The sequence below is a fragment of the Buteo buteo genome, chromosome 21 (assembly GCF_964188355.1).
Source record: "Buteo buteo chromosome 21, bButBut1.hap1.1, whole genome shotgun sequence".
Lineage (NCBI taxonomy): Eukaryota > Metazoa > Chordata > Aves > Accipitriformes > Accipitridae > Buteo > Buteo buteo.
Window position 1 is genome coordinate 12,800,003 of NC_134191.1, and position 24,852 is coordinate 12,824,854.

Below are 24,852 nucleotides of genomic sequence, written 5' to 3' on the forward strand. Positions count from 1 at the left end.
GACAAATTGTTTCAGAATGGCAATATTGATTTATTTTGCTTACCTGCTTCCCCATGGCCAGAAACAAGATATTCCAAGAACACAATCAGCATGATGCCTTTATGCTGCATGGCTGTCAGTAAAATATCTGTCCTCGGTGAAGCAAAAAAGAACTGCAGTAATCTACAGGTTTGGTGCTTGCATGGCTTTTCTGTGTTTTCTTTCTTTCTTTCTGCTCACCTTCCTCTCAGTGTAGGGGTCAAGGCTGCTGTCTCATTCTTCTTGTTCTCGTTTGGGTGCAGAGGTGTTTGGTTTTTTTTCAGGGCTCGGATGCCTTCTGGGTGTCACCCATACATCGCTTCCAATAAATAAATAAATAACAAGGCTTTTCTGTGTCTTTACCCCTCTCCATGCAGCGGGCTGGGGACGTTCACATCCCTGATGCAGCCCCTCGAATGCACCATCGAGGGCTGATGCGATGCGGGGAGCTCTGCTCGGTCCGGTGCTTCGCGCTTGTTTGGATGCTATTTCGAAACTTTCATTTCTGCTCCTTGCTTTTGGTGCGGCTTCGGGCTGGCTTTGCCTGGGTCCCCCCGGCAGCCTCCCCTAGCCCCCCGCACCTCCCGCAGCCTGCTGCTAACTGGGGTAGCGATGGGGTGCGGGCAGCCTGAACCCTGCTTTGTTAGGAGGTCTGCCCCAGTACTTTCTTTCCCTTTGCTCCCTGCGGCAGAGGGTCATAAGAAGAACAGAGTTGGCTTTTCTCCCCGAGAGATGATGAGAAGCAAGTGCTTTCTTGGCTCTTCTCTCTTTTTATTTTGGTTTGGTGTATTTGCTTGTATTTCCCTCCTCCCTCCGCTGTCACGGAAGCCACTTCTCCCCCACCTCCGAGGGATTTGCTTCACACAGCGAGCGCCGGGGGCTAAGAGTCAAAAACAAACCCAACGCCAGCTCGCCGGTGCCGCTGCCTGGGAAATCCCTTGCTGCTGGACCGCGGCTTCGGGCTGCGATTTAGGGGCTGCGGTTCGCGGGGAGGGGCAGGAGGGCAGGCGCGGGCAGGGGGCTGCTCTCCCGGGGCGGAGGTGCAATGCCCAGCGCCCAGGCGAGAGGGGGAGAAGCGGGGGAGGCTGGAGGAGCCTTCCTCCCTCCTGCTGCAGCAAGGCTTAGGGCTGGGGGGTTCCTCCCCCCCCCCCCCCCCCCGAGGGCTGGTTAGTTGTCTTCAAGTTTTGTCTCTGCCTCCCTTTCAGCCTCTAGCACATCTCTCGGTCCTAACTGTTCTCCTCTCTGGTCCTGTCTGGCTGCAGAGGGGATTATTATAACATGTGATCTTCTTCCTGTTCTTTATACGTGATTTTTTTTTTTTTGTTGGTTTTTTGTTGTTGTTGGTTTGGGGGTTGGTTTTTTTGGGGGTGGGTGGGTGGAGGAGGATGGGTCGGTTCCGCACCTCCTCGTCGGCTGGGCTGGTCCTAGTCGCGCTCAGATGCAGGCGTTGTTTTCCAGCAGCATCTTCTCCTCCAGGAGCCGGTGCGTGCGTGTTCGTGTCCGTGTGCGTGTCCGTGTCCGTGCGTGTGCGTGTCCCCACGCAGCCCGCCCGGCCGGTGCCTGCTGTCCCTGCAGCACCCTCTGCCAGGCGGCCCGGCACACGACACCCGCCCCGCAGCGGGGCACTGCCCGGACCCCCGGGGACACTGCCCGGACCCCCGGGGACACTGCCCGGCCCCAGGCACCCCCAGGGCGTGGGGAGAGCGGGGTGGCTGTGGGCTTTGGTTTAGGCATGGCTCACACGGCGAACGAACGGGGAGCGTGGGGGCTCTTTCCATAATCCCAGACGTGAGCTGGGACAAGGCAGTAAGGGGACTGGAGACTTCCCGGAGAAGCTGGGCTGTCGGCTCTGGGACCCCTGCCTGCCCCAGCCACACTGGGCATGGCCCTGAAGTCGGGTTTGCTCGGGTAACTCCGAGACAAAGCTCCCAGGGACACAAGAGAGGCTCCAGCATGTAGAGATCAGGGGGTGCGAGTGCTCGGGCCTCAAAATCATTTTAGTTCAGGGAGTCAGTTCTCCCACCCCAGCTGCATTCTCTCTTTCTTCAGCTTTCACAGCAGTGTAACACCATTGACTTCTGCTTGATGGGAGGGAAGCAGGTCCAACGCAAGTCCAAATGTAGACGAGGTTGTTCTTGTGCTGGTGTGTGCGCAGGATCAGACCTTAGAGGGATTTGCAGAATGTGGGTCATACAAAGAAGAATAAGGAAAGATTTATTTCCCTTTGGGGAACCCTTTGAGTAAGGCAGGGTTACTCAGCTTGTTTTTGAGGTAGAATTTTCTGACTTTACCCTTATCTTCCTTTCTAAAACGTTTTTAATGAGAAAACACAATAGAAAATTTTAAAATATGAAGGCAGCTTTTTCCTCTCCTTTTTGTCTTTGCCTTTTGTTTGAAAACAGCTAAAATACTGTAAAATTACAACACAAAATTCTCCTGCCATAAATGACAGTTAGTATCCTTCAGAGGGTTTGAGTCTGCTGTGCGCTCAGCTCCCCTGGGACGTTCTGAGTTCTTTCAACTCAAGCATCTTCTGTGGGAGCTGGGGACGTGCAGTATGTCCTAGATCTAAAGCCAATGTGACATTAATGAGATGCTGTCATTTAATAATTGTCCTTTGTTGTCATCGTTTGTTGATGGCTGCCTTTGTGGGAAAATGTGGTATTTTCTTATTCCCAGGTTTTCGGCTCATTCCTACCTGAAATGTTTCTCCCAGTTAATTTAACCAGGCTTAAACTGTGGCATTTGGAAAAATTCCCTGGTCATGAGTTGTAGTTCCATGGATGTAATAAAGTTCAAGAAGCTCCTGTATAATTTAAACAACAATTCAAAATGGAGAGCAAAGTTTATGTTGCACTGTGAGTGGAAAATCAAAGTTAAGTATGCTCATTTACTTGTGATGTCTGGATGGCAGTACCATAAGACTTTCTAGTTGTTGATGACTGTAGGGTATAGAAGTGACTTAGAACTGAAAGCCTTAATTCTTCCTCCCAATTATTGCCTGTCTTGAGAAAACCACTACCAGTGCTAATGAGTACATTTCCAGGTTAATACTACTAAAATCCATTCATGCCTGTGAGCTAAGAGGAGATAACACCTAAGGGGGAAATTTTGCTGTTATCATTGGCAACCGCTGTTGTCTAGAAGACAAATTGCTGAGATCTGAGGAACAGCCCATACCTAGAGGTGCCAAACAGAGAATGCCCATCTTAGCTGAACAGTGTGTATGAACAGTGATGTGAATAATAATAATTTTTAGTTAGTTCCTAAACTATAGAAATGTAAATGCACGATCCTTGAGGTCTCAGGCAAGGTTCATGCTCCAGACCGTGACTCTCACTAGGACATCGGGGGAATCAGATGATTTGGAAAGTGACTGAGTTTGCTCTAGTGGCTTAGCACAGCACGAGCTGACAAAGCACCCAGAGAATAAACAGCAAAACTGTGAATCATTCATTTTGGGGGAGGAGGGAAGAGCCAATGGCATGGCACAGAGGGGGGAGGTGTGTCACCTGTGTCGCCTGCCCTCTCTGCTTGACAGGCCTGTTTGCAAAAGCCAGAGGACAGGGTGTCCTCTTTGAAATCACCCCAGAGTGGTGGTGTTTCTGAATCGCTTAGCATCTTGCTTACCTGTACCCTTCGTTCCCCATTCCTTGTACCTCTCCAGTTTCCCTTGCCTTTCCTCCTCGTATTTCCTCAGCAGCTATGACCAGCCTGAAGGAAATCTGTCGTGGCCTTCCTCTATACCCTTTGCCTGAAAACAGAGGTCGGAGGAAAGGAATACCCCATGCACCCGTGAGAACCCCTAATCTCACTGCTCAGGAGAAAAAGGTAACCTGGGGTTTCACAGGGCCTCACTTCTCTTCCTTTCAGATAAATGCAGCTCACAGCAGCAGACTTGATTGCCTCAGGTGCTTTTCTGAGTGTGCACCTAACTTTGTGGCAAATGTATTTCCTTGATGTTATAATTTCAGTGGGTAATGGGACAAAATACTGGAAACTCTTTTGCTTGCTTGCTTTCTTCCTCCCACAGAGTTAAGCAGGTTGATATGAAGGAGATGTGCTGCACAACAGCTTCTGTGACTTTAAATGGCTAAACAAGAGGCATTAGACTTCAATGCTGTCAATCCAGCATTGTTCCTTGGAGATGAAATTATGAATGCTGTTGCAAAAAACCTGCATATGTATGGGAGTGAAAGCTAACCTCACAAATACAATAAAAATCAAATGTGGTGAATCAGTATCATTGTACAAGCTACACATTTGTATATTTGCATAAAAGATCCAGAGATAATTTGTTTTAACCAGTAGCCTGAAGCATCTTGGTATTTAGGCAAGTTTGAAGGGAGTTGAGTTAATTATTTGTCTTTAGTTGTGTAATTCTTTTCCTGTCTATTTTTGTTTGAACAGTCTATGTACACACTAAAGTAATCATTGCATTATTTCATATTAGAGATTTTAAAAAAATCAGCAGCAGAAAATAATGGTCAATGGGTGGAGATCCTTAGGAATTTGTGGGGGAGAGAGTAAGGTGGGTTCCTTAGTTTTTAAGTCTGTGCTTCATCACATGTAACATCACTTATAATGTGATATTCTGGTCAGAACACAGAAGTTCCTTCCCCACTAACAAGTTGCATGCAACTTCATTGCCTTTGTGGGAGTTCCCCACTGGCATCAGCAGCCAAATTCTTTCAAAGTCTACTTCCACAAGGAGAGGAGAGGGGAGTCAAAGGGTAGAAAGAGGAACAGCTGTCCGATATCCAAAGAGGATTTACTTCAATGTCAGGAGCATTCATGGCTGAGGCGTCCTGTCTGTGCCTGGGACAGCTCAGACACGTGGAAGTGTGGCTACTAAGTGTGCAGAAGGGGACTGTGGTACGTGGTGACAGCTGTGAAGATAAAGGAGTGGGGAGCGAGCTTCACTGCGTGTCAGAACATTGCCAATCATGTCCATTTTATTCCTTGCTTTTGCTAAGTCACTTTTCCCCAGGAGAAGTCTGCTATAGCATGAAGGAGTCCATGTTGCAGGAGAGGAGATGGTATCTCTCAAAAGGATGCCAAACTTTACTGTTTACCTGGGGAGAGAAAGGTAATGACAAAGTCCTCACTCCCTATATAGAAATTGGAGTAGTTTCCTGACTCCTTTAAACGTTGCAGGGAGATGGCAGTAGACTGATTTTCTGGCTCCAGTCCATTTTCTAACATCCTACCCTTGTCTCTCCTTACCTACCACATGTGATAAGAGGTCACACTAGTTGGTTTTTTTATTAGACTGTTAAAGATTTAAAAGCTTCATTTCTGATTCATTTTACTCTTAATCCTCTGCCTTAAACTCTTAACAGAGTTAGAGGCTCAGCTGGTATTTATTTTATATCTGAAAGGTCAAATCTTTTTTTTAAGAGGTGTTCCGTGCTTAGAAAAGCATGTAGACAGAAAGGTTGTCTGTCTACAAGTTGTTTTTTAAGTCTCAAGACAGGCTTCCAGATTTTGTTGACAGGGTGTAATGCCGAGCATATTGCGAGGCTTGTCTTTATGTATGACACTCTGTTCATTTTCCAATTGAAGTACTCAGGGGGAGCTTTGACAGAAGTGAAGTTAATAATGCTCTGCTGATTTCCTCAGGATTTGTCCTTCTCTTCATATGCTTTCATTCCAGTTTTAGCCCTTTCTACAATAATAAACCTTAGCACTGCCAATATTTTATTTTCTTGGGCCTCCTTCTGTGGTTATAATAGAAATCCTGTAAGTAAGATTTATAAAGTTCTGTGTGTTTTGGGGCTTGCTGAAGAGGTATATAATTCTTTCTATCATACCAACTTTAATCTTCTTGGATAAATCAAGCCATTTCTCAGAACTGACTCTGTTTATATGTTTCCTGAGTTCTCTTCCTTTGACATTCTTTGCTTGAGGCCTGAAACAGCCACATCCTCTCTCTTTCCCTCCACAGCTCAGGAAATCCCAGCTTTCTGTTTCTCAGCATCTGTATCTTAATGTAAATATGCTACAAAGAAACTACCCCTAAAATCTTATGTGTGGTTTGTCCTTTGCAGAACAATGCTGCATGCTCAATACTCACTGACATTCCAGTAAAGCTGGAGCAACTTGGGAAGAATGTGCACTTCTCAGTGTTGCTCAGAATCACAAAAAAATAGTATGTCTTCATCCATGCCACCATTCTCTTACATATCCTAGAGCCAAGTCATGTTACAGTCTTCCTGCTACTCCAGCGTGATCATCTGTTACCTAACTGCAGTATCGTTTGTGTTGCAGTCATAGGGCCCTGAAGTCAGTAATGGGCTTTGATGACCTTGACCAGCCTCACTTGAGATCTCCACCCACGCCCTCTGCCCATAGGCTTAGGGGCTCCATTTAAGCTCAGGCCTGGGACTTCACTCTCTGTTATGTTGAAGGTGTGTCTGTCTCTAGTTCTGTCACAGGGTGTCCCTGTGCCTGGCTGTGGACTTCATAGATCTGATCTCCAACCCTTGGGTTGACTTGCCACTGTGAACCTTCTTGGTGATCTCTGGGCCCTATGTCTCTGTGGTAACCATCATCAGAGCTGATCTTGACTTGCACTCCTAGCTTGGCCCCAGACCTGCATGTCACCATGGTCTTGTCTGATGACCTGGACTCCTGGTGAAACCTGGCTGCCCTCACTGGGCCACCCTGCTTGCCTTCCTCAGGTACTATGAGGCTGGACCCTGGCTGGTGAGGTGCCTGTCCTGCTGGCTGTGTTATTCTGCTTGGCTCCCCAACCCTTAGGGAGCAGCTGGGCCTTGCTGCTTCATGACATCCTAGTACAAAGAGCCAAAAACCAGAGCCTGTGAGTCACATAGCACCTCAAGTTCTTGTTTAGCTTTCTAGAGAAGCAGCAGAACATTTGACCTTAATGATTGCTTTGCACATCTAGAAATGAGGCTGCTTTTAGAAGTTTGTGTGGATTGGGAAGGTGAACTTGTTGGCTCCTGTTTTGGAACGTCTGGATGATAAAGAACTTGGTTAAACTTTGACAGCCTGTGGGGAGTTTATAGCAATGGCCAGACAGAAATTGCCATATTTAATTCCCAGCTGAGGTGATCTAAACTGGGACCTATCAGGAAGAATAATACATGAAACAACAATAATCTTGCTTTTACAGTTGCTGTTTAGAGAATAGTGCTACCCAAGATTCTGGATATCATCAGGCAGAGGATGACAAGTGGGAGGCAAGCAACAGCTCCACTGGAAAAAGGACAGAACTTAAGAACGAAACTGTTGTAGAATTAAGCTAGTCACTTCCTCTCCTCATGCTTCTATTTCCATCAGTAAACAGGGAGACTGCAAATCTTAGTGTTTGAGTGTCTCAAGATCCTTAAATTGGAAGTCTTGATGATCTTGTTGGAAAATGAAAATGAATAACATTACTTCTGAAGAGACACTGGCTCTTCAACAAACACCAATTAACAAAGAGGCTGGTATACTTGATTTCTCAAGAGAATCCCCCAACAAAGATATTTACAGTTGATTGATTGGAGCAGGTTTTTGTGACTTTCTTTGACTACATTTTGTTGACAGTGAGAGGTCTGAATCTTGACTAAATAGCAGCAGGATATACCGGATATAAATGCCAGTGAATACAAAAAAAAAAGACACCCTAATAGTGACTAGAGCTTAAACACAAGAATCAAATATTAGATCCAGCTGGCAGATCTAAGAGGAAGACTTTGCATCTGATGCTTGCATTGCACTGAGCTGAACTGAATCAGTAACTCAGCAAATTCAGAGCAAGTTTTTTTTTTTAACCAACCTCTCAGGCTCAGGAGTGTAAGTGCAATGAACTCTGGACCTGTTTTTTCAGAGGTGCTAAGCACGTGCAGCTTAAGCTTCTGTCAGTGGAAGTTATGAACAGGAAGAACACCTAAATATCAAAAGCATAATGTCTGATATTCAGAATGCAATGTGTCAGCTATAGGTAAATCAATCCTACTTAAAGGTTAGAACAATGTTTTATGTGGTGCTTTAATGAAATGTAACGAGTAATGACCTTGTATTGCCTTTTCACAAAAGCATGATGATCAGCCTATTTGAATTTTCTCCTTATGTGCCTTTCTCAGGTTATTCAGTTTATGACTCAATAATGAATATGCAAAATTCTTCCTGATGCACATGTCAATTGCCCTTTCATAAAGCAGTCAGGTTCCATCTAAGCAATTTTAAGTGCCCCAGCTCTCCTATTGACAGACTGTTTCAGAATCTCTTATATTTAAATTGTTCTAATTTCAAGGCTACATTTTTATGGCTAATTCACAGCTATTTATTCCTTTTCCAGCATTTTCCTGAAGCTCCTTCCTGCTTTGACATTTATCCCGCAGTGAGACAGCAATCAAATGTCACCTTTGTTCAGTTAAGCTAAACAAGCCACAGTCTTAGTCCTCTTTTATAAGATCTCTATTGTCTGTGCAACCAAGGCGCCCTTCCCACCCTTCATGTAACATCCAAGTTCATGTTTCATTAATGTTTGCATCATCAAAATTCAGGCTCTGCTACTGTGTAACATTAATAAGATAGAGGCTCAGTGTAAGTGAATTTATTTGAAAATCCAAGCAGATTTTGCTTGCTTGTATTTTTAGGGCAAGGAAAAATATTTGCCCATCAGTTTCATTATAATACAAATAATATATTGATCAAAGACTGGGTGATCCTTGCCAGACTGGAAGCAAAACACTCATCCTGATAGTTTTCTGTAGTTCTCATAGGCAGCCAAAAGCCAAATGTGGCAATGTTTTCCTCTTAATTTTGTTGTTGTAAGGGGTGTAGGTGATTTTATTCTTTCTTTAGAAATTTCTTAGATCTAGAACCCACTGTGATGGCTGTTTGCCTCTGAGATTGACTTTGAAAATCCCCATGTATTTGGTCATAGTGTGGATATAGCTGGGACTTTTGTGTTCATTAATAAATGTGCCCTTGAAAAATGACTGTTTATCTAACTGGAGAAGAATAAGGTGGTATTTGAAGATGGAATTTGCATTTTCTCATCTGGTAAATAGGTTTTCCCCCTTGTCATTCTCTGTGTGGAATGGCAAATTTGTAGGGTTTACTGCTCTGATCCTCAGCTGGTGTAACTCAGTATAGCTTCACTGATCTGAAAGGTCTGAGTCATATGCCTGTTCAGTAGCAAGTATGCCAACAAAAACCTCTCTTAGTATGGGCATTTTTAGATTTAGAGATCTGTGCTTTCAGTGTGCTCTAAGGTATGCGAGACCAACATACTCAAATGAAGGGACTGGAGAGCTCTAGCTGTAAGAATCAGACCATAGTCATGTTGAATGAGAAGGTTTGTTACTGAGCTGAGGGCTTTATGGAGATCTTCAGGACTTCTTACCAGGGAGGATGGTGATGATACCTAGACTGGATGGTTCTAGATGCCTTTGTTCTAGATACCTGTACTACAGCCCACCCCTTCAATTCCTCCAGAAAATAGTCACTTCCATATGCCTTTGAAGTGCCATTGGCAGACATCACAAACGTGGGATATCCTTGCTATACTCATCCCTCTCCAAAACTGGGCTTTCCTGGTTGTTTTGTAGGCTGTTTTCAGATTTGGAAGCAAGCTTGATCCCTTTCTATCCTTTCCACAGCCATTAAAAATCAGCCTAATGAAGATGTGAAATTCCATATGACTTGTGAATCTCTTCAACTAAAAGTCATTTGGATAGCTTCACCACTTGTCAGGGAACTTACAAGATCTTTTAGCATCTTTGTATGAAATTGGCTTTTTAAAGATTACAAAATCTTTATTCTCATTATGGTTTTAATGAAATGGAATGTGGAATACAGAGACATGACTTAACAGACTGTTACTAAAGATAGTGATTTATTTATGGTTTCTTTCATCCAAAAGGACATAGTGTACTTTGCAAACCATGGGTAACGTCTTTGAAGGCAATAGGGAGTATAAGCCACATAAGTATCATTTGCAGAATTTAATTCAGTTCCTAGTAATCACTTTAGCTAATTTGGAAGTGATACATGTAGCATCAATAAAATAATGTAAACCACCACCCTCTGCAATACGTTAGGATGCTAAATGTAGTGGATCTTTAATAAAACTTAGGCCAAGAACATCTTCATCTGGGAGTATGTCACATAACTCAGGACTAAGATCTTTTTTTTTTTTTAATGGAAAGTACAGTAGGGTCTTCAGTGTCTCTAGGAGTTCAGGGTCTCAGTCTAAGGATTTCTGAACACTGTTTTCCTTGGTAGTTCAGTGCCCCCTAGCATTGTGAGAGGGAATTCGTCCATGTCTCATATTGATAGGATTGAGCGCTACTTAACAAATCTCCAAAGTCTCCCCATGCAGATTTGGGGGGGATGGGAAGGGGAAGGTTATATGTGTACAGCAATTGAATCTACAAGGAAAAATGCAGGTAGAAACACTTCAGTAGGAAAGAAGGAATGGAGCTCTCCTGGCATGAGCTTGGCCTTCTAAATTACATCATCCTTGTGATAGCTTAGGCAGGCTTCTAGCTGAGTCTGATTAAATTCAGGGCCACCCACCTACCTCCATTTCTCTTTTACCTCGATTTTTGTCTCTTTTGGGTTTTTTTGGCAGCTGGCTTTGCGCAATGCTTTGCGTTATTTCCCACCTGAAATACAAAAGAAGCTGGCGCTGGAATTTGCTGAAGAACTCAGGCTGTACGGCCATATCTATATGTACCGATTCTTTCCAGATATTGAGATGAGGTAAGGACTGGATGGTTCACATTGTATTTGGCTGCCATTTGCTTACCAGCTTTCGCCTGTGGAACTGACCTTTAAATAGTGGTATTGCTGTGTCCTAATTTACCTCTTGTAGAAGTCACATAACATATTAATGAAGTGCATCATATGAATAAATTGGATGTTCTGTGTATTGTTAGATAGCAGTGGTTTCGTTTTCAGTGGGGCATACTGCATGTTTTGGGATGCTCTTCTGTAAAGCTGTGTAACAGTGATCCTTCATCCTCCAGCTTTCATCCTGTTCTCTGTCCTCATGAGAGTCCCATGGGACTAGTAGGGAGACTGTCTGCACCCTTCTGGATAGGCTGTGGCAGGGCCAGGACAGTGTTGCTGCTGGAAGGCTCAGCACCACTCAGCACAGGGAAAGGATTGTCCAAGGTTGTGTGCTTGGTAATGCCAGCTTTACCATACACAGAGATCCCAAATGCTCTGCCCCATGGCAAGTCTCAGTTTCTAGAGGCCAGTCATTACTCAGAGACCTCTGATTGCAACCTGGACAGAAAACTTGCAATAGTCCTGAGCTGCTGCAAGTCAAGTCTCAACTGAACCAAGAGGTAAGATCAGATGAGTGGATGGCTTGAGACCTGCTGTGAGGGGCTGGTTGTTTCCCAGTCCCCCAGAAAAGGCTTTCTGGGCTTAAAAGAAAGACAGTACATTTTTCCATCATTGGAACCTGTATCTGACCCTGGTTTGTAATATGCTGTGCCTGTTGGAGCATCACTTCATTCTAGGGCTGATGGGGCTAATGTTTGTGAAGCAGAACAGTTTTAGAGAGGGCTGCCAGGGGCTAGCTGCTTTTTTTAGACTGATTGATTCCTTTTTGCATCCAGCAGGGCTCTGGTTAATGTCTACACAGAAATCTGAATAAAGCAAGCAACTAGAAAGCACTCTGATTTCCACAGACATCCATATTTCTGTGCTGTCCATACTAGTCTGGGGTCAGCTCTTGCAGAATTCAGCTAAGGGGAGGACAACTGGAAGACTGTCTGAAAGATATTACAGACCTGGACTTCAGAGGACACTGGTCCTGAACTACAGATGAGGGCACCTTCCAAGTAGGCTTGGATGAGACAGTCCACCAGCTTGTTTCCATCACTGGCATCAGTGACTCTTTGATAGCTTAAAATATTTTTTTCTTTGTGGCCATTTCACTGATCACTCTAATAGATTCTTACAGTCTCAGATTAAGAAAATGCCTTTTGTTCTCTGTAGTCTGGTCATATCTGATTTTTGTTCTGTGTGTCCCAGGGAGCACACTCCAGCTTGGTTCTGTTCCATTTAACAGCCATGTTCCCATACCAGCACACTTGGCTGATATCTGAACTTTGGGGTTCTTATGTTCTGAGCAATATTATGCAGAAATATCTCCTCTTGATGAATTGTTATCATTCCACAGAAATCCTGTTATTTTACCACATCAGACTTAGAAAAGCAGAAAACACTAATAAAAAAAGTATTGTGGAAAAACTGAAATGCTTTCCCTCCTGGTTTGGCAATGACTACAAGGCATTTGTTTTAGTATCCCGATGTAAAAAGATAGGATAAAGTGCATATGATCATGGGAGGAGCCCATTTGCTAAATCTGTGGAATATACATTCCAGATCTTGGCTCATGAGCTGGTCAGCGGATGTCCAATTTTTTTTTTTTTTTTTTTTTTTTTTTGTGGTTGGCACTCTTTAGCCTAACCTTTTCAGTGTAACTGTCTTCCCTGTACTAAGCAAGTGTCCAGCCATTGAATATCTCTGGTCCAATAAAAGGAAGATTGTTTAGAAACCATGTCAAATGATCCTATCTACCTTTAGGAATTTCCAGCATCTGCAATGGTGATGCTGCTCGCAGAAAGGGAAAGAGCAAAACTCTTGATCAATGGTTATACTTCCTTTTGGAATCATACCTTAGAGGCCTCAGCACAACTGTACTAAGACCTGTGCAAACACAGCAAAGGAACTGTCCCTGCCCTGAAGAGCTACAGTATAAATCTAGGACTAGAAGTTTTAGAGCAATTTGATATAACAAACAGGTGGTGGAGAAGATAACAGTGAGATGATCGCAGTAGTTGACATTGAAGCTCATCAGTCTTAGGAAACCTGACGCAGAATACCTTTGTGAGGGTTTCCCATACCTCACCTTAACTTTCTGAATTAAATGCATCTTATTCAGTAAAAAGGCCCATATTTCTCCTAACTAGTTCAGATTTTGAGAGCTTCTTTGGGACTGAAATTCAAGCTGGGTGTTTTTTCTTAGATAGGATCTTAAACAGCAAGGGCTGATGAGCCTGAAGGCAACTTCCACTGATACTGTTTTCCTTGGTGTTGCAGGGCTTAGCTGCTAGGCCTGGCAACTGTGTTGCAGAGGCCAGTTCCAGCATCCCCCAAATAATCCAGTTAAAAAGCAATAAGAGCTCTTGGCCACTATATTTGTAACCAATTGTGATTTACTGATTCAGCAAATGATAAGCTGAATAACAATTTTTTTTCTTTGCTTAGTTCTGATAATAGTTAAAACCTGATTTGCCTCTTAAGGTACATATGTCATTTCCAATCTGCACCTTCTCCTTTTTTTTTTTTTTTTCCTTCCCTCATGAATAGAGGCTTGCAACTTAAACAAATACGTTGGCATGCAGGGATATTTCTGTGGGGTATATTGTTGTGGTTGCCTTTGAGTCAGAGTGTCCCTCCGAAATTTTTGTGACTACCGTTTCAGAGCATACCCCATAGGAGAATACCCTTGCAAGACCAAATCAGCTGCTGCCATTATGTTGATGATCATGAATAATCTGGATCCCTCAGTGGCTCAGGTAAGGTACAGTGAAAGTAAGGAAGCTTGTTTCATAGGGCAGCAGCAAACCTGCAAGTTACTGTATGTGCTCTCACATAAAAACTGTATAATTTAGGCATACAGGTGAAATTAATCCTTGTGCAGATGATCCTCCTTACATGGATTGAATAGGATTTTAGTTGTTCATAGGCCTTTTGCTGGTTCTGTGCCCCAAGGTACATGTATTGCTGGCTGCAGTGTGTGTTTGCTAAGCAGGCCAACTTCAGTAGTGCCAAGGCAGCCTGCTTATGGGGTGATGTGCTAGAATGTCCATTTCTGTGAGGATAAGCCTGCAAGGGACTAAAGGTGATTCCGTACTTTTCTTGTGGTTACGTTTTGATTCCTGGGGTTTGGGGTCTTCTGTATTAAGTTCTGTAGTTTCCTGCTGTGTGCAGTTCTTAATTCTGCACGGTGGGTCCTGGTCCTAACGCAGACCTCTGAGGCCTCCTGCAACACCAGCAAGGCTCACTCCAGCTCCCACTACATACTTGGTCGCTTAGTACATTGCTTCTACAATTGCTTCTGCTTATGTTGAAAAATTAGTGCTGATGCTTCCTGTATCTTTGAAAACTCGTCCCTCAAGGACAGATTGACTACAGGATTACAGGACCAAAGTCCATCCTTACCAGCACTACCCGGTGTAATGCATCTGTTTGCAAATGGCAGGGAAGAGGCCATGCGACTATGTCCTGCTGGTCATAGACTCTTCCAGCTATAAATGCCAGTGGCAACCAAACTATAAGCTTACTCAGTCCCTCTTTTAGGGAGTTTACTGGGATGTCTGTTTTATACAGAAAGTGCAATCAAGTAATCACTTTGTAGCATTCTGCATCCAAAATACCATTGTAACAATAACAAACACCTAACTTTGAAAGAGAAAAATTAATTTTTTTCTTAAGTTATCACTTTTATGATGGTATTTTCTGATTTCAAGAGTCTAGAGAGTGTTGATGCAATAAGCTCTAGGAAAGATTTATTGAGATTAAAAAAAATAGCTTGGAGATACAGTGAAATGTTTCAGAAAAGTGCTTGCCTTATTATTGTTAAATTGCCTTTTTCAGTTTCCCCAGGAGCTTGTCACTTATGGAGGAAATGGGCAGGTCTTCAGCAACTGGGCACAGGTAGGACATTGCTGCTTTTGCAACTTGCTTCACAAAATCAGTTTCACCCTCCCCCATGCACATTCTGCTTAGGCAGTTTGTGATAATTCTTGGCAGTCAGTGTCTCAAAATACTCCAAAACATCCTGTCTGGATGGAGGAATGCTCAGTTATGAACTGCATAGATGGGGAGAACTTTATTTAGTAAAGAGAGCAAAGACAACCCAGTAGAAACACTAAACATAATACCATAAACATAGCAAGCTGTGTATGATGATGTAAAGACCAGTTCATTGTCTTTCTGTGATGCATTTGTATGTGCCTGTGTATTTTGCACAGATAATTTTAGAGTCAAAATGAATTCTAGGAAACAAAAAAGTGTATCTTTTGCTTGCTTGTTTCTGCTACTTTTGCAACGTTTTTCACAACAAGTAGTGGAATAATTAAAAAAAAAAAAAAAAAGGCTTTAATTAAAGTGCAGTCCTGAGTCGTTTTCCAACCAAATCAGATTAGCTGTAAATATTTATATGCTAGCTGGCCAGATCATAGTGCACTTTACTGTCAGGCCTAGCAACATTATCCCTGATCTTCTGAGAATAATGGCAGGTGGGTAAAAGCCTGTCTAAAATTGGAGCTGAGATGTTTAAGGTTGTATAATCTCTGTTCTTCTCTATCAAAAAATGGCAATAAATACACATGCTTAATCCAAATACTGCAAAATGCACGTGGGAAACATTTTCAGGAGAGGAGATCTTTGGCATCAGCAACATACTCTAGACTTGTGTTTTGTATGATCCTAATTTATTCTCTCAAGAAAAAACACAAATGCTCTGGGTCTGAATGCTCTGCAGGTGTGTGGTGGCAGAAGGAACGTTTAAAGAAAACCACCCTGAGTGTCTGTCGATAGGCACAAATGTGGTTACTGTGAATGCCAAAACCACATCACCCCTGCAGCCTCTGGTATGCCCCAAGGCCACGGACTGGGGACAGGTGGACATGTGGCGTTGAGTTTTGCAGTGCAGAACAGATAAAGCATAGGTAGAAGTCTACATCACCCTCAAGGGTAGCATCACTTCTAAAGGCTGGGAAGGTATTGATTTCAGATTCTGTAGCTTACATAAGCAAAAGCTGACTTAAGGGGCCAAATTCTGTCATAAAGGATCATATATGCACAATGTTGTGGCTTTACCCAAGTCTGGCCTCTTGCTTATTAAAAAATCCAAGCAAAACTAACATGTAAATGAAGTTCCAAATTAGGGGAGAGGAATGGATTCCTTGCTGTAGCATGGAACCGAGACACCTGGGTTTTCTTCTCAGTTTGACTGTGAATTTTCTGCTTGTGGCTGAGAGAAAACTCATGCTTCAGTTTCCTAATTTGGTAAATGGGAGTTAAATAGAAGTCTTAGGCAGCTTTTGAGGGAAAACTGTTCTGACTTTAAAAAGAAAGGTACCACAGCAGTTCACACCATTTCTTTATTCTGTGTATTAATTAGTAAATGCCAGTTGACAAATGCCTGTTAACAATACGTGTTCTGCAGCATTTCTGATGTAAGCAGTGCCAGCAGTTCTATAGTAGCCTTTATTGGACTGACATCCCTTAGGCAGATGCTGTGCTGCAAGGTGAAGTAGAAGCGCTGCCAAAGTTAGAAATACTCTCCTTTTCTCTTGTTATCATCCAAACCAGAGCTATGACCTGCAGTTGTTTCACAGCAGAACAAACAAAACCTTTTTGTTTTTGCTTACTTAGAGTAGCAATCACATGAATGATTCAGTTATGACAGAACATTTTGTTCTGTTTGTGGCTTGAAAACAACATGCTTTTTGGAAATCTGTCATTGCAAAATTTCTTGTGAAAAGGTTCAGTTTGGTTTATATTATCCATGCAGACCTGTGCTTTCTTTTTTAAAGAATGAACCATGACCAGAGCTAACTTTACAAGCCTGCAGATAACAGAACTGTTCTTTAAGCTAGGAAAGGCTTTTGCCTCCTCCTTACTAGTTGTGCCTTTCAGTGCAAAAAGATCTAACTATCTTACACCTTCTAGTTTTAATACAATGGTTTTCCCAGCCTGCTAAAGAGTTGAGAGTTCAGCTACTTGCCTGTTCTGTCCTAGGACCAGAATTTGATCAACATTTTTCATGAAACAAAACCAAAAATGTAATAAGCATGTTGGTAATTCTAGTGACTCTTTCCTGCTCAACTTAACTTGCAGCTTGGAAATTAGCTGGGTTAGAAGGGACTGACTTCAAATCTGTACCATTTTTAATTCAGATCAAAGACACAGAGAGTTTAAGTGCCCATGACAACTGATACTGCTGTCTCTTTGATCAGCAGTTCCATTTTTTCTCAAAACTTTGTCTCTGTATGCCTACAGAAACTCTAGTTTCAAGCTATTGTTGAATTCCAATATTGCATGCGAAAGGTCCTCTCAGGCCTAGTTATCACATACTAAAAGTTCTGTGGAATATAATGAGCTTTGTGATAGACAATGATGCATGCGAGTCAAATCTATAGGCAGCTTAGATTGCCATAGCCTACTTTTTGGCATAGATCAAGAGTTAACTATTGAATTATGCAGATGACATTGACATGCATTTATTTGTATACCTCTGAGTGCCTCAAGGACTCTTTTCATTGTCCCCAATGAAAGCTGAATTTTTTCTTTGAGAAGAAAAATTATTTCATTTTTAAGTTCACATTGTAATATCCATTTGTTGAAAAGATGACAAGCACTAGAAGATGCTGAATTACCCATTTCAGGTTAGGATCAACAATATGCATGGGTATTTTAATCACCTTTATAGGGAAAAATCTTGCAGTTTGGCTTTGGAAAGATTGCCAGAAAAGTGCCAGATTCAAATGGTTAGCCTCAAGATAAAATTAGAACAGCTTTAAAAATGAAGCATTTCTGGGGTTTGTACTGGAGAAATTATTCTGGAACTTATTCAGACTTTTGCTAGTTGGTGATTTATGTTTCCTGCTGAGTGATTTCTCTTAATGGACTTTATTAAAAGCAAGAAGGTGTTGGGAACTCTGGCTGTTATTCCATATATGAATACACCTCATTATCTCTATAGCTGCCTTTATACTCAAAGTTTAGCAGCTTCACAAAGAAACATAAATGTAAGATGGAAACAGATCTGCTCACTTTCCTTGCTTTTCCTTTCAGTTCTGGTTGGTAATGCACTATTTGTCAGAGATGACTGAAGAGCAAACATTAGTAATGTACAGTGGACATCCTCTGGGACTCTTTCCCAGCCATCAGTATGCTCCTCGATTAATCATTACTAATGGCATGGTAGGTATTAGCATCTTGTTTTTTCTTTTTCTTCCTCTACTGTTTAGTTTACAGGTGTCTGCTGAATTAAAATATTATTTATACTACCTGAACTTACAACAGCACACAGGAGAATCTGGGGTCCAAATTCTGCAGCATTTATTCCAGTACAGTCACTCTCACCTCAGGTGTGCTGATCTGCAGTGATGGAGGGAACAATCCTCTCCTTATTAGATGACTTCTGTTCTGACTGAGCCTGAGCTGTACATGTTCTTGACCAAAACAGTTCAGCTAGGCTCAGTTTGGAAGATTTAAAAGCCCTCAATAGGCAAGCAAATAATAATTAATCAGATGTTTAGATATCTGGACTGCTTTGCTTGGAAGGCAAGCTGGACAAGTGAACATACTGGTTCATTGCCAATCTTTTGAGCCATTCAATATCTATCTCCCTGCAGGCTAGTTTTGTAGCAAGAGAACTGCTTTCCTTAAAACTTGCATAACAGACATATTGCCAGAAAGCCCAGACATCTTTTTTCTTGTACTAGAATGCATGGAATAAAACACCTGAATTACTCCTCCTGTTTTTCACTGTTTTTCTATATGTGTGACCATAGTTAGAGAAACGTAGGCTATTAAAAAGATCTGCTTAATCTCTAATTTGCTTATGTGGGTTTTCTTTTGATTGTTTTCTTAGGTTATTCCCAACTATTCCACCAGAGATGAATATGAGAAGATGTTTGCTTTGGGAGTAACAATGTAAGAAGATACCTCACTATTAAAATATATCAAATACTTTACTAACATGTAATTCAGACATCAACCAGTGGCTGGTTAAAATTTCTAATGCAGGTGGGTTTCAACCATTCTGCATAAAGTCCTGATGCTGCAAAGCATTAATGCGCGCTTAAGTGGAATTACTTAGGAGTTTGAGTTATGTTCAGCTGCATATATAAGGATGTAATTGAGGTCTGCGGAATTAGTATTAGGTTTATGTGTGGGACTTCATTGAATCACAGCCTGAAGCCCTAATCATAACCTACTTATAGCGCTGGCTAGTTCCACTTTGCAGTGGTTGTTTTACAATCTACAGAAAACACAATTTATGAAACATTCCTTCACACTAAGAGAAAGCTTTGAAATAGAAAGTTATCTTTTTTTATTATTATTATTTTTCACCTACTATTTTACTGCTGATCTAGTTGATGAGCACAGGATTATTATTCTGTTGTGTACCATGGAGAGAATAAATTAAAACCACTGGAGAGCTGGGTGTGTACAGATCAGGAAGCTGGAAGAAGTGAAAGGGCATGAATAGAGAATATCCATTGGCACTTTCCTGGGAATTTCATAGGAATGTGGACAACCGTTCTGGGCTAACAACTTCAAAAGCCACTATGTGACTTAGAAGCACGAGTGCCACTGAAAACCAATGGCATAAAGACACCGACAAGGTGAAAATGAGTGTCCTTGTGTCCTAATCACTGTGCTAAATGCCAAGACAAGTTTACACTCAGTTTTTTGATCCATGCATTTTTTAACTCAATTTAACGATCTAAATGCTCCTCTGGAAACATGTTGGTGCATTGCTAATGAAGAAACTCAAAATTAAGTTGTGAATTTGATAATAGCAGTTCTTAACAAATTGAAGCACAGAGATCTTTTTGTTATACTGGAAACTTATGTAGACATGTACAGAATTCATTCCAGGCTGAGTAACATGTGGTATCATTGTGTTCGTTGCTCTTGCTAGGTATGGTCAGATGACTGCAGGAAGCTACTGCTACATTGGGCCTCAGGGAATAGTCCATGGGACTGTGGTAAGAAACTGGGGAAAGGTCTATTTGGCAATACCTTTTGGAGGAGGGTGTCTCTCTCAGTGGCTGGTGACTGAAGTGGATTGGATTGCTGTGAGAGGATGTTCTGGCTACCAAAGAAATTCTCATTGCCTGGTCCTTAAAAAATAAGTGTCTTTCCACTCAGATAGTCCCTGGCATCTTATCCAGAACACAGACCTGAAGGAATCTGCAATCAAGGTCTCAGTCTGAGCTCATATCTAGCTGCAATAAGTGAAGTATGAACTGACCAAATGTGTTAGATGATAAAAACATTTTCTTACAGCTGTTTTCCTTAGCTGTCTTTTGCAGCCATCCCAATTATTCTATTCTATTTCATGGTGAGAGAAATAAACATAATCAGGACAGATGGTTTCAAAACATCACTTTGTAACTTGTTTCCTTCTTAAAAGATTAAAACAGTTTCAGGGTCCCAATGACCCCCGAGTTTCAATTCTGTTTGCAAAAGGGACAGGAGATCTTTAAATTTCAGAGACTCTAAGAAAAATAGCTCCTGATGATTGCTATATTGTTTTGTGTGCAGCTCACAGTGCTCAATGCAGGCCGTCGCTACTTGAAGGCAGAAGACCTCTCTGGAAAGGTGTTTGTTACTTCTGGTCTTGGAGGGATGAGTGGGGCTCAAGCAAAGGCTGCAGTCATTGCTGGGTGTGTGGGGATCATTGCAGAGGTGAGAGCAATGCTTCTTTCATTCTGTCTTCTCTCCTTCATGTGCTGAAACAGAACCCTCATTCTCCTCATCTGACATGTTCCTCAAGTAACCCTGACAAGCAAAACTCAAAAAAAGATACTCTTTTCTAAGATGTCTGTCCTTTTCATTGCTGAGCATTTTTCACCGCTATTCCACTCTCTTATTTGTTCACTCACTGGATCAGACTGTAAAGATACGGACTGTAACTTCTTATGATTGCTTCACAAATAATGCAGAATGATGCTGTCAGATTAACCATTCTCAGTGCTTGAGCTACCCTCATTTCATGTGTGAAAGGGTGTAATTTCCACAGGCAATTCCCATGGGAACTGCACTCTCTTATGCCAAAAAACTATGTTTAAAAGGTGTTAGTTATGTTACAATTAATCTTTAGTTCTTCTGGCACCCTTAGCAGGTGCAATAGAAAGTATCCGTTAAAAATGTTGGTATGATTCACTCATTAAGGTTGGGACTAACAAAGTTATTTGGTGTTGTGATTCCTTGAAGACAATGGGATTTTGTAAAATTGGCAACTTTAAAGTTGGCTTCAGTATGAAGATGGTGAAGCTAATTACAAACAATTATGAGAATCCCAGTTTGTAGACAATGAAGATAAGTTCTGCTAAGGGAAAATGCTGATGGGGGAGAAGTTCTGTAGTACCATTTTCCCTGTTCCCTGAAGATCAGCCACAGGATATATTCTTTGTAGAGTCTTTCTTCCTGATGTAATGTTTCTCTGTTCCAAATACATTAAAATAGCCCAGCTATTTCCTCCCATACACAAAGAGAATCTAATAATGATCTGTGAATCAAAGACAGCTAATATCCAAGCAATCAGAATAGTGTATGATAGGATCCACTGGATCCACAGATATCCTTAAGTATCATATATAATACAGAACACCAACATCATAATTTTGGTGAGTACAGATGCCTGTAAGTTTTGAGTGAAATACATTTTGGTATGACAAAGTAACATTAGGTTCTCCTAACACCTGCATTTTTCAGCTGTTATGCTTATCATAGTGTTCTGTTCTAACAAATCAGATGGAAGGATGGACTACAGAAACACTGCAACTATTTTTAACAGAAAATGTTGCTCTGCAAGTCTGTGAAAATGGTAGTAAATATATTTAATGATATTGACTATTGAGAAACAATAAACATTTCCATGCATTTCTTTCCTCATGATTACCTTTGAATTAAATCCACTGGGAAAACATTCTTGGTGGAGCAGATACAGGACTGACCAAAGTGCATTGAGCTCTTTTGACTATCTGAAGGTGATAAGCTCATTACTGCTCCAGAGGAAGAGAGATTTTTGAGAACTGAACTCTAGTTGCAGCTGACTGGAGTGGGAGTTTAGCCTTCTCAGTCAAAGTAATTTATAGAGAGAATTAGCTGGCAGACCTCTGCTATGGGCATGTCACTTACTACAATGAAAAGGGTAAGAATATTGCAATCTGACCGATGGTAATTATAATTAAACTTCAAAACATAATGAGTCAGACTGCCCATGTGGCATGCAGTAAATCTGACCTTCTCTGGTCTTATTCATAGAAGGTTGGGGTTTCATCAGTTTTGCAATGATGGTGCAAAAGTGGTTTTGTTAGCACATGAGTTTTGCATGTACTTGAGGTCTCATCAGGTACTCCCTGCAGATGAAATAAACTTATTCAATTTATTATTGAATAAATTATATTTATTCAGACTTCTACCCTGTCATCAGGATCTTTCAAATGCTAGAACACAAAGGAAAGATTCCAGTGAATGCTATTCACAGCAATCCTTTGTCCTTTTCATCTCTACGGCTGCAGATGATTTTGTTCAGGAGACTGAATATCGCCTGGTTTTTATCTCCTGTGAGATGATCCTTGTCGGAAATGAGTCTCAGGAGCACATGTGGATAGCTATATATATGTACATATTTTTTATTTAAGGAACTATTTATGCAAATTACATTGATGAATTGTGCAAGAGATGTCATTTTGTCAGCCAGGGCTTCCGAAGCTCAGACAGAAGGGATTAATGGTGCAAGTCTTTTACCTCTTCTGTTTGACACGAAGCAGATTGTAATTTTATGAAATAGTTATGTGAAGGGCCAGACCATCTCCTGTGAGCTGCACTAAGCTCTCTAGGGTTACACTGGAGGTGACATTAGCTCATCATGTTTGGAATTTTTTTAAACTACTGAGATGCTGATCAAAAAACTGAGCATATTTTCGAAAGTGTGGTTCAAAGGAAGCTCATTTTCTTGAGTATGCTAGCAAGTCCGTGAAAGACTAAGACTGTCAGAGAGGGTTGAAGTAAAATATGTAGGATGTGGAAACAGATTTAAATAGATCTGATCCGTGTTATGCTGAGATTTAAATGAACCCGATTTCTGTAATTCATACAGACCATTTAGTATCTTTCCTCCTGTGCTGATTTAAATAACTCCCAAAGAAGCTGTCCCTCATGGCACCTGACTTTATTGAATAATTCCACTGGCAGTGACACTGATATTGTCATACTCTGGGGTTTCGGAAGGATAGTCTTTATTACTGATGTGGGAAATGATAGAAGGTTTCTCATGCTAGGAATAATTAGGAAAGAAAAGGTTTCCTGGTGTTCAAGCGACACCTGAATACAGAACTTATTTAATTTACATATAAATACTTTGTTAATGAGAAATAATAGAATGAAAGTGATGGGGGTGGATTACAGAGAAGTAAAAATGCTTTAATGAAATACTAGAAGATACTCATGTCATGTGTTCTTATGCATACACACCACTGTGGGTGTTTTAAATCCGTTGCTACCACCAAAAATTGGCTTGAATTAATTTTGCCACTTGCTTTATGCCACTGATAGCTCATTATAAAAGTATTAATGATGTGCAGGTTTGTACATTGAACCATTAATACGGAATCTGTGCCAAAGCCTCCACAGTTTGTCTATCCGTTTATATTTTTATCCAGCTGTCTCATGCATATACACACTGACACACACAGAAGCTAAGCCCAGAAGAGAGTACAAATTTGGGATTGAGCTTGTTTGGATCTTCAAAGCTCAAACAAGAGGGAATTAAAGACGTAGTTTTATTTTGACCCATTACATTTTTCAGAAGCATTAGCCAGCTGGGACAAGAAAATGCTTTCCTCTTTTCTTTTCCATATTTGGTTGAGATTTTCAACCAGCAGTCAAAGAACAAAAGTGAGGGTCAATTTTATTCAGCAAACGATTGCTTCATCCTGAGCAGTCTGGCAGAAATGTCAATCTCCGAGATGATCAAAGAAAATATTTCCTTAATTAAATAGAAATTTTATTTTCACAGAAAATAGCCAGATTTTAAAAATACATTTTGGCTTTCATTTTTTCAATATAATCATGAAAAGAAACAATAAGAATAATTAAAATTCGTGGGAAAATATTACCTCTTGTACAATTTTAATGATAATTTTTGGTTTGTAAAATATTTTGGGGAGTGATGTATCAAAAAGTCTTTTTTTTCTTGCTTTGAGCCTGGAGTAAAAGAGAACAGAAAGTTTAAAAAAATCAGAGGTGAAAAATAAGTATTTGAACAATCACTCCATGTTCTTAAGGCCAAGGCAAGGCTATTCCCTTTACCTATTTGCTACTCTTTCTTGCAGGCTAATTGAAAAACTAAAGGTAAAAGTGACTGGATAGGGGAAACAGGAGTTTTAAGATACCTACTACTTCTCTTAGGTTGATGAAGCAGCACTTTTGAAACGTCACAAACAGGGGTGGCTGATGGAAATCTCTAACAACCTGGACCATTGCATTGCTCGCCTTAGGTATGACTTGTAATGTAATTCAGTGAGTTTATCTCTGCTTCCTAATCATCACTTTACATCTTTCTGCACTGTGCCATTTTAGTGTACATACAGAAGGGGTTGAGGGACACCTCTTATTCTAGGTCTGCTTTTGAATTTGAATCCATCCTTCCAAACAGCAGCAGTCATTATTAGTGACTATCAATGCTTATGCAAGCCACTACCAATGCTTCATATCATTTATATATGTTAAATGTGTCTTCATTCAGCTTCATGAATTTGCATAAAGCAACTACAAATAATGTTACACTTGAAGCATCACTCAAGCTTTCTGGAATCAGTGATTAGCAGTTACATATAGGTTGAAAGATCTGTTGCCTAGATGAGTGTTGGAAACCCCACATAGACTTTTTTGCTGGGATTGACTCTGTGATTTGTACATTGCAAGATGAAACTACATGAGGTGCATTTTCTTCAACCAATGTTTTTAATCTATTCTAGAGATGCAAGAAAGAATAAAATTGCCCTTAGTTTGGGTTACCATGGGAATGTGGTAGATCTGTGG

At 41.3% G+C, this 24,852-nt stretch overlaps 2 protein-coding genes across 4 annotated transcripts in view; one reads left to right on the forward strand and one right to left on the reverse strand.

The window, feature by feature from the left end:
• The window catches only part of LOC142042582 (netrin-4-like), a 56,355-nt gene extending 54,924 nt beyond the window's left edge, over window positions 1-1,431 (reverse strand). Inside the window, exon 1 of the mRNA XM_075052654.1 lies at window positions 44-1,431. Coding sequence (XP_074908755.1) covers window positions 44-110 — 67 coding nt within the window. The 5' untranslated portion in view covers window positions 111-1,431. The remainder of the gene's footprint in view (window positions 1-43) is intronic.
• Window positions 1-24,852, forward strand: part of UROC1 (urocanate hydratase 1) — a 117,534-nt gene that overhangs the window by 69,879 nt on the left and 22,803 nt on the right. For 2 of the 3 annotated variants that reach the window (XM_075052652.1, XM_075052653.1), the window contains exons 3-11: window positions 10,610-10,740; window positions 13,481-13,574; window positions 14,656-14,715; window positions 17,863-17,991; window positions 18,665-18,726; window positions 19,721-19,787; window positions 20,347-20,490; window positions 24,220-24,308; window positions 24,789-24,851. In XM_075052652.1, the coding sequence (XP_074908753.1) occupies window positions 10,709-10,740; window positions 13,481-13,574; window positions 14,656-14,715; window positions 17,863-17,991; window positions 18,665-18,726; window positions 19,721-19,787; window positions 20,347-20,490; window positions 24,220-24,308; window positions 24,789-24,851 (740 nt within the window). In that variant the 5' untranslated portion in view covers window positions 10,610-10,708. Of the gene's footprint in view, window positions 1-3,594; window positions 3,850-10,609; window positions 10,741-13,480; window positions 13,575-14,655; window positions 14,716-17,862; window positions 17,992-18,664; window positions 18,727-19,720; window positions 19,788-20,346; window positions 20,491-24,219; window positions 24,309-24,788; window position 24,852 lie in introns of those variants that run through there. The other variant, XM_075052651.1, reaches the window with a different exon arrangement.